Raw genomic sequence first — 10,329 nt, 5'->3', positions numbered from 1 at the left:
AGCGTGTGGACATGCGCAATATAAACTTCAAATTGGAAGGGGATAATACGTGTTCTTGCTCTTCAAGTTCGTAAAATTTCGATTATCTGTGTTGGTTGGAGGAAATTACTTTCTCTGACACATCTCAGGTAAAAGCCCTATTCATATTTTTACCCTATTTTTGAAATCACATGATTATCACGCGTGTTAGAAAGACTTTTCATTGACAGTTGCTGTCACTTGGCTGATAACATGGCGGTCAGATGAGAGAAAGCATGCAAAAATTATCATTCATAATTATTTAGCAAATTCGATGTGTTTGATAATGATAACCTCTTGTTTTGTCTTTCAGTTGGAAACATATGTTGTGAGACTCCTTTCATGTACATAAAATATGCGCACGCAATGATGTCATCGGCATAAAACGATCGATCTGCTTCCTCATTTTAATTCCAGACAAGTTACACGCATATCTATTCCAGCATCGATTCACCATTACGTCAGTACACAACATACTGATGCAGGCCGATATTTGTCGCAAATGACAGACGAAACAGATGCTGTTAGTGAAATTAACAGATCAGCTCTGAGCAAATGTCAAAACAGAATAAAATAGGTCACCGAGGAGAAAATTATAATACATGGCAGTTTTCAATGACATCAGCTGTGCTAATCATTCTAAGCAAGTTTTGTGACTGCTTGGTGTTCAAAGGTGGACTGGTGTTCTGCCAATCTTGTTTTTATTTGAAAATGTGTGTGGAAGGAAATATCTGTTACCAACTTACCAACAGGCTTATTATGTATGCCAAAATATATACAAGAACTAAACAAAGACATGGCCTCTGAAGTAGGCGTTCAGATGATCTGTGCAGCTGTAGAACTAGATTGTATATGTGTATTGAGAAGAGAGGATATTGATTATGAAGTATTGCCAGCTACATGATAATGGTTTGGTGATGATGATAATATAGATACATCTACCCATAAATTATTTTGAACATGTTGAATTCTTTAGTTTGCTTGGTTAGTTGCATTGTGTAATAATTCCTTCTGCCCAAATGGTTTTCTATGTCTGTCTTTTAAACTTGAATCAACTTGATTGAATTTCTGTTTGGCATTATGTCCTGTTAATTGTAGATATATTCTCTGACTGTTGTCTGTTCTGTAGATGTAGGTGCCTTACATTATCATGATTATCTATGAACTGTTCTTATTTCACTGACATGGAAGTAGACTCTGACTTTGAAACTGGCCAAAGTTATTTCCAGCTCCGTGTAAACATAATTATATGATAAATAGGCTGTATGGACATGCTTTTAGATGTAAAATGGTGGTTAGATGTATGGTTAGGTGTAAAACTTGCCAGCCCTGTCCAAAACTTACTGCTCAACAATATCTTCATTAATGAGCATTCTAGAAGTTGGTGAGTCAAAAAAGATATTGGCCAGTCAGTGTAACAGTCAATCCAAGATATTGATCAATCAATGTAGAACAAGTTAATCTCTGCCAAAGATTTTTGTTTTCTTTGACTCTCCTGGCTACAGGTCACAATTATTGGTCAACACAAAAGATGAAGTGAAGTCAATAAAAAAAATGGAAAAGGGAAAAGTTACACAAGTTCTTTTGTTTAATGCATAATATCAAAGTGGTTTTCTCATGTGATCTAAATGTTGTAGGAGAGCAGTTGGCCGAAGTTATATATTGTGTGTATGCTGCACAGTTCTCTCAGAACGTGTACATGAAGGTCAGTGGGTCAGGAGTGAAGGGCTGGGGTTTGCTTTATTTCTTTTGTGTATGAATGTATTTAAAGACTGTGAATGACTTCGCAAAACATTTTAGAGGTCAAATAATGCTTATATCAAAACTGATGTTGGTGAAAAGAGATTACTATAGTACAATATTCGGGCAGAATGACTTGTATCATCTAAAGTGCATAGTAAACAGCAGTGTTGTGAAGTTTATGACATTTTCTAATTTTGGAGGTGGTTGAAGCATCACACCAAAGAACCGTGTTTGACTTCCCACATGGGTACAATGTAAGAAGCCTATTTCTGGTCTCTCCTGCCATGGTATTGCAGCAGTATTGCTAAAAGTGGCATAAAACTTCGCTCACTCATTCACATTTTTGTTTTTTTGTAAATGTCCCTTCAGAAATATTCCTCATGAATGCACCTGGCGATACAACAGGTCTTTGACCCTAGCATCCCTTTTCACCAGGACCTATTACAGTGGCCGGGTGAGAGGGGGCCTGAGGCATATAGACAGTAACAAGGTGTTATTGCCATTGTACCAGTGATTCGACTAATAAGCTTGATCATAATACAGGTGACTAGTAAAGTGCAAACCTGTCAATCATCTGTATATGGAAAAAAACACAGAACCAATATTAAGATACTTTTGTCAGTTATATTGAGACAACATTTGGAGCAGAAACAGAACTTTATATAATTTGAATTGGTTATTGTCATGGATTAATAGTAGTATATGAATTGATGAGTTAATACACAGTTGACTTGAAGCCTGACTTGGAATGTTTTATTAAGTTCAACATGTTCAAGGGCCCTTCTCACTGCTACAAGTGCCAAAGTGGGAGACAAACAACAGATCAGTTGATTTAGTAGACTAACATCTAATCCTGAAGAAGGCCATATCTGACAGAAAAAAACAGTTCTTAAATTATGTTAATAAAATATAAGAAGGAGCACTGAGGCTTTAGTTTGAGAGACTGGTAATCCGGACTGGCCACATATTACAGACTTGCAGTAGGCATATTTGTTTCAGGGTGTGTATTATAGACTACTGATCAAGATTTGTGATAACAGCTAGACCTGTGTGTCTACAATATTATCTACACAATGTCAGTGTTATACTCTTGGTACAAGCACTGACGCTGACTAAGTCTGTTTTCCTCACATTGTATTTTTAACATGACACTTTCCATGTCTGTTGACCCAAATGTATTGAATATAAGTAATGTGAAACTTACAAAATACATATTTTCAGTATTTTGAACAAACTGTCTTAAATTTGGATGGGGCCATATTTCACTATTGTCACTCTGATGCTTGTGCAAAGTATGTTATGTGTAAATACTAATGAGGGCAAGTGTAGAGGAGGAGGACATGACTACAGGTGATGATGTGAAAAGACAATCAAGTCAGGTATAGTTACACCGTGTGTGTGAGGCTCATGGTGTATATGCATTGCTGACAACATAGGACAGGTGTGTTTATCAGTGTGAAACTGTATGGTAACCCATGTCAGGTCAGTCTTGTGACAGGCACATGATGTACCCTGTATCACTAACACCATAGGAAAGATAGGTACTATGTTGCTGATCTATACAGAGTATCACCAGTACGGGTTAATGAGTGGGGTACATTACCGGTATGTTAACCCCTGTCATGTGATCATTTTCGTGGTCACCAGAGGGTGCCAGCTGGTTATTTGGTGTGAGCCATCTCACTTGTCAACTTTAGGTCAAGTTTGTCATTCATGATAAACGAAATAGATCTAAAGAAAGTCATTTACTGCTAACATGTCTAATGTGAGTAAACATTAGGTTAAATTTGTGAGAATGTTATGTCACTTGTCCTGCCTGTCTAGTCACTAGTTCTGAGTCTACAGGAATCCCTTAGAGAGTTCCCAAACCATGCTGAATACATTATGTAGATAGACTTGCTGTTTGTGTGTTACCTGTCTGTGTATGTGCAAAGAGTCTGGGATGGGGGGTAGCCTAATGGTCAAAGCATTTTATTATCATGCCAAAGACCCAGGTTTGATACCCCATATGGGTACAATGGGTAAAGCCTGTTTTGTCATGTCCCCTGCTGTAATAATTCTTGAAAATTGGTACAAGCTGTGTGAAACCCACATTTTATACATCACTAATTGGAAGGACTTCAAGTGGTCACAGCAATCGCTGATTTGATAAGAGTGGGTAGCTGTCATAAAGCTGTCAGCTGTGACCTCAAGGATTTTGTGTCTACAAACTGATTTGGATAATAGACCATTAACTTGTCTGGTTCGGTAATTAGAATAACTATAACCTTCTTCTCTGCAGCTGTAAAATGAGAATATTGCATCATGGATCATATCTGGGCCTGCTCAAAGGAAGAAAGCTTGCACAAAGTCTGCAGCAAATATCAGTAAAATTCTCAATTTGGATTTAGAAAAAAAATTCTCAAATGTATCTAATGACTAACTTTCTTGCTTTGTAGAGCTGTCATCATGATCATGCTTACGACTGACAAACCAGTAAATTGTTAAAGGTTTTAATGTTTAATTTTATATGATTGCATTTCAGTTTCAAAATTCAGTTGAAGGAATAACTGAATAGTTTCTTCCTCCTTCTTTGCCTCTTCAGAATCCTTGAATAATAAAAACATGCACCATCTTCTCGCCCAGCAGCGTGTGCATGGCAGCGCTTCTCAGCTCCTTGGGGAATGTAGAACCCATGCTGCCTGTTAGGCGCTGGAAGATTTGCATACACAAGATGAACTCAGTAGCAGGGAGTTTGTCTCATATCACATTAGACTCCGGCATGTCTAGAACATGTTGTACATGGTGACTAACATGAGTTGTGGGTAAGAATGGCTGATAAAGTGGGTGAGCAGCTCTCACCCAGATCCAGGATGGTTTGCTGTTCCGACTACCCGTGAAGGTCCCGGGGTAGAATAGGCCTTCAGCAAACCATGCTTGCCATAAACGGCGACTATGCTTGTCGTAAGAGGCAACTAAAAGGATCGGGAGGTCAGGCTTGCTGACTTGGTTGACACATTTCATCGGTTCACAATAGCACAGATCGATGCTCATGTTGTTGATCACTGGATTGTCTGGTCCAGACTCGATTATGTACAGACCGCCACCATATAGCTGTAATATTGCTGAGTGTTGCGTAAAACTAAACTCACTCACTCCTGTGCCGACATAATGGCAAATCGATGCTGGCATTAGCAACAAGTAGTTTGTTGTTTTGTAGCTAAGCTGTAGTTCACAAAGGCTGTTTATGTGAAGTTTGTTTAACACTGCCCTCACCAGTGTTACAGCTGTATGTCGGTAAGTGGTCAAATCTAAACCATACAATCGAGTGATCAACAGCATGAGCATCGATGTATGTAATTGTGATAAGCTGACATCAACCAAGTTAATGACTACCCAGTCCCTCTAGTCATCTCATGAGACAATCATGCGTTGCTGAATATGGCTGCAATGATTCACCCAGGCCTCGATTCAATTAGATTTGATTTATGATATTGGACCCCAGATTTGATCATTTTCTTTTCGATTCTTCATGCAAGTGAAAACATCAGATTTCATTTAACTCTCAGAGTTGGCTTTTTTGGCATGAGAACCATCATCAGCTTGGAGATGTCTACTAACAACTATTCTCCATTGATAATTAACCTAGGGTCAACCAGTCACATTTTGCCTTGTTTCAAAACTCAGTCCCTCCTGGATTCCGCGGTTGCAGAAAACATCGCAGAGTTTACCTTTCCATGCTGAAAAACGTCTGGTCTGCGGAAAACGCGTTTTCTTATAGAATCCATGCAGAATTTGCGACTTTTCTGCCGCGGAATTTGCTTATTTGCTTATTTTAAAAACTGAGTGAAAGTGGACTGACAACCGAAATGAAAAGTAGAGTTAATGTCAAAAGTAGGATCAGTTACACATTAAACGAACTCACATTTACTGTGACAACATTTTCAAAATAATCATGATTAAAGATACTTTATTAATAAAGCAAGTTTTTGGCATTTTTCAAATAATATTACACGAACTTGACACTGCAATTAAGTTCTCAAAATTGATCATTTTGAAAATTGAAATTGTTGCAGATTTAGTTAAAATATGAGATTGTTATTTGCATGAAACAGGAAGTTGTTGGCCTACATCGAAGTTACGAATGAGAGGAGAGAAATAACTTTCAGCGAGTGTTTAATCCTCAAACACATATTATATCTGTGCTTGAGAATGAAACTATGAAGGTCTGTATAATGTTTTTGTTTTTGAATATTGAAAAATAAGGTGCAGAATTTGCTTAAATTTGCCGTGGAATTCATAAAAATTTGCCGTGGAATCCAGGAGGGACTAAAATTACATTCTGGCTGCGTGGAAATAATTGAAATAGTATTTAAATTTCAAATCAAAATTGGAATGATGGTTATCAAAAACCAAAAGTATGGTATCAGATTCCATATTTGATGAATCAAACTGAAGTCAGACTTGCAGACCTATAACTGAAGAGAAATTCTAACCCTGATCTGTTCTTTTACAAAGCAGTCCTGGGACATGGTCAGCCTATGAACAAAGACATTGGAATTTACTGTGTAGAGTTGTCTCCTTCGCATGTGCCCGGATTCACAGGCCCTTTGTTTGAGTTCTTGACATGTTACAGTAATTCTAATACAGAGACCCTTGAAGGCCTGGGGTAGAATAGGCAACCCATGGTGGCCATAAAAGGCGACTGTGCTTGACGTAAGAGGCGACTAATGGGATCGGTTGGTCAGGATTGCTTACATGGTTGACACATGTCGTCAGTTCCAAAATTCACAGATTGATGCTGATGCTGTTGTTTTGGGCATCTTTCAAATAATATTACACGAATTGCGTTCTCAAAATCGATCATTTTGAAAATTGAAATTGTTGCAGATTTAGTTTAGATATAAAATTGTTATTTGCATGAAACAGGAAGTTGTTGGTCTGCATCGGAGTTACGAATGAGAGGAGAGAAATCACTTTCAGCGAGTGTTTAATTCTCAAACAGAAAATGGTGTGGGTGCTTACTCAAGATGTGATGTCTCCTTCGCTTTTGTTTGGATTCACAGGCCCTTGGTTTGAGTTCTTGACATGTTACAGTAATTCTTTAACAGAGACCCTTGAAGGCCTGGGGTAGACTTGGTTGATACATGTCGTTAGTTCCCAAATTCACAGACTGATGCTGATGCTGTTGATCACTGGATTGTGTGGTCCAGACTCGATTATTTACAAACCGCTGAAAGATAACTGGAATATTTCTCAGTGCAACATAACTCCGTCACTCACTCCCTTTAACAGAGATTTTTTTTCCATGTTTTGTTGCCCAAGTACATTATGACTACACAGAAAGGGAGATAACACCTGTATTTTGTTGTCAATACACCTTTCATCATATTTATACCCCAGAATCTTGCAAACACATTCTAAAAATAGGAATTGATAAAGCATTGATTTGAATGCCTGTGATATACAGATTTTAGTGTCCTGTGTGCTTTATATGGAGGATGTCGATATGAAGCAGGGTCTCCCATTGTCATGTTGATGTGATGAGGAAGACATGATGGCTGGGTATAGAACTGACTCTAGGCTTTATTTTCAAGCAACAATGAACAGTAGCTGAACACTGTGTGTGATTTTACAAACGGTGACAGTCATGTGATAAGTGTGTCCACTCTTTGTTAACATTACGTGGACAACAAGACCTTATGTTGTTATCATCCTGTAGTGACATGTCCAACATAGCTACTGTGATTGGTGTATTCTTGCCCTCGTAACTAGTCAGTGTGTGGCCTCTATCTTAAACGCTGTCCAATAAGATTCTGTTACATTCTCCATCTTTAGTGAGCTCAGCAGTATTAGTCCATGCAATATCACTGAAACTGATTATTAGTTTTTAGTTATTAGTTTTGTTTGTCGCTTCAAATGTTAAGACACAAACTGTCTGAACTATGAACTTGACATAGACTTGTAGATGGTACCTGTTTGTGTGCCAGGCTAGCCACAGTGGCCCACCGTAATGGGGATTGTGTGGGGATAATGACAGGTTGGAGTGGACACTAAACTGTTGGCTGCCAACCACAGAGGAAAGACCCCACTTGTCAAACTGTCTTGTCATATCCCGTAAGTCACATTAATCTTGTCATAACCACCAATTTCTTAAGTTTGAAATTTGGACAGCCACTCAAGTGAAATACATATATTCAAGTGTGGAGGAGGTAAGAACCACACAAAACTCTGAACTGTGACTAAACTCAGTCATGTAGCAGTGTTTTTTACTAGCTTATCACAGTGCTGTTTGTCAAAACATTTGATATCATTTTGCATATTTGGAGTGACTAAATAATGAAATTAATCAGGTATTGTTTGCTTGCCTCAGTAATGATTGGCAATGGTTTCAGAAGCAACACAGTCAGCACTGGTCATTCTGCTGAGTGTTGTTCTGCTATAGTTAATCTGGACTGATAACATGACTCCAGAATTGTGTTCCTTTGTTGTTGATGCTGGTTCAGTGGAGTATTGACATGTCACAATACATTTATCATTTTCATGCTATTTCAAGGCAGAACCATAACATGATCTGTGATCCACTGACTACTGGAGTTGAAGCCAGGCTCTCTGTGACTCTGTAATCAATGGTATTATAAGGAATTTCTCTTCTGTAGAGACAGACCCTGAATAAAAGCTGGAAAATATACCAAATAAGATAACTCTTCTGGGCACCAGAAAATTTAACTGACTGTGCCGCGATTTGGTCACTTGAAAATGAAAATAATTAGAGTTATAGTTACTGCTGTTGTATGAAATGAACAGGTATCTATAAAAATCAACTTTTGAGCTAAAATCCTTATCTAAGAGTAAGAGCCGTTGAATCCTTGTTTGTTTCCATCATCAAACATATAAGGACTAATGTCCCTTCATCAATGTTGCATCTGCTGAAATGAGGAATGGCTGTATGACACACAGTGTTAGATAATGAAAGCATTGTCCATGTGGTCAAATGAAGTACAGGAATGTTCTTAAAGTTCCAGTGAATGGTCTGATTCCATTAGTACCTAGTATATTTTCATGCCTTCCTTTGACGTGAGACCACCACAGAAGAGATGTCCAAACGTGCTACTTTAGGAGCCCTGTTACACTAACAACAAGTTTCTGCCATGAACATATTTTTGAGAAAAAAAAGCTCAGAGTTAATATATAACAAAAAGGAGCCCCAAGACATTCTTCATCAAATCTAGACTTGCCACATTTTGTAGACTTGAGTGGGATTTTGTGAATATATAATATTTGCTTCAGGGTCTGTACATTCTGTATGGCAGACTAGAGCCCTGTAAGCCACGCAGTTATCATAGTCATGTGATGTCTTTAAAACAAGAATCTATTATCTGTTGTGTTTCAGGATTTTCCCAACCCCTCCTTTCTAATCCTAGCTGCTGGAGATGTACAGTGCTGAGCTAGCATGGAATACTCTACTATTACATTTCATACAAGGTTTACCTACAGGCCTTCTTTGTTACAATGAATAATCAGTGCATGCTCTGTGTTTGTTTTCTCCATTATATAGTGATGACATTTATGATAAGCCTGGATTATCTTGTCTACAAGAAGTCAGTGTAATGTGTTACCATCTCTGATGCATCGACTGTTGCTTGTTCCAGATGAAGTAAGCATGGACTAGCTTACGAAGCGCATCACCCTAAAGTCAAGAACAAGTCAACAATTAATACAGAGGTTCTCACATCAAAGGATTCAAAATGGTTTTATCACAAAGGCAGAAAGATGAGCTGTGAGTATACTGAGTTGTTGTATAGTTCATATAGCGGGAATCAAACTTCCATAACATCCATGGGGGCAGTTGGGTAGCTTAGTGGTTTATATGTTCACGCAACACAGAAGACCAGGGTTCAGTTCCCCACATGAGTACATTTTATGGTCATCACACCATGATATTGCTGGAATATAGCTAAAAGTAGTGTAAAACTACGCTCATTCTCTCACCCTTCTATTAGTACATTAAGAGAGGTAGTACAGCTTGGGGGTGAACACATTCTATCATCACCACAGCATGTGTTGTGGGTCCAGTGTGTCCTTGGAAGGCAAATTTATGTAAGGGCATGAATGAAGTAATGTTTAAGTTCAGTTGCTAATTATTGGTCGTTGAGCAAGTGTAAATAATTGCGCTCTTCACTGACTACCACATCACACTGTAGTCAGTAGCAGATCACAGCTAGTAACACAAACAGATAGTATACAAGTTGTTTCAATGTATAATGCACAGCCTCGCTTTCTCAATGCTCGCTTTGAGAAAGATAACATAGTGACAGACTTAAAACAGTATCAATATTTCCATGCTCTTGACCTTGAAGGATGACATTTTGAAGGGGGCAGATGGCTTCAGGCAGAAGTAGGCAAGCATCTCTTTAATCTGTTTGATACAAAATCTGGTGTATCGATAAGATTTGTGTTTTTTACACCAGTGCATATAAAATAGTTTTTGTTTAGTTGTGTTAGCAAGGGCGTATGTATGTTAGATAATATATTAAGTTTAAGTTGTTTCATATAGCCTGCGGCGTCTGTTGTTAGACATCTTCTCTG

General features: G+C 38.2%; 1 protein-coding gene across 1 annotated transcript in view; it reads left to right on the top strand.

Annotated features, from left to right (window-relative positions):
- The first annotated feature begins 7 nt into the window (after window positions 1-7).
- Window positions 8-10,329, top strand: part of LOC137257648 (lissencephaly-1 homolog A-like) — a 50,684-nt gene continuing 40,362 nt past the window's right edge. The window contains exons 1-2 of the mRNA XM_067794992.1: window positions 8-128; window positions 9,393-9,520. Coding sequence (XP_067651093.1) covers window positions 9,489-9,520 — 32 coding nt within the window. The 5' untranslated portion in view covers window positions 8-128; window positions 9,393-9,488. The remainder of the gene's footprint in view (window positions 129-9,392; window positions 9,521-10,329) is intronic.

This window comes from Haliotis asinina, chromosome 1 (assembly GCF_037392515.1).
Source record: "Haliotis asinina isolate JCU_RB_2024 chromosome 1, JCU_Hal_asi_v2, whole genome shotgun sequence".
NCBI lineage: Eukaryota > Metazoa > Mollusca > Gastropoda > Lepetellida > Haliotidae > Haliotis > Haliotis asinina.
Note: the sequence above shows the minus strand (reverse complement) of the source record. Positions and strands in the feature narration are given on the sequence as shown.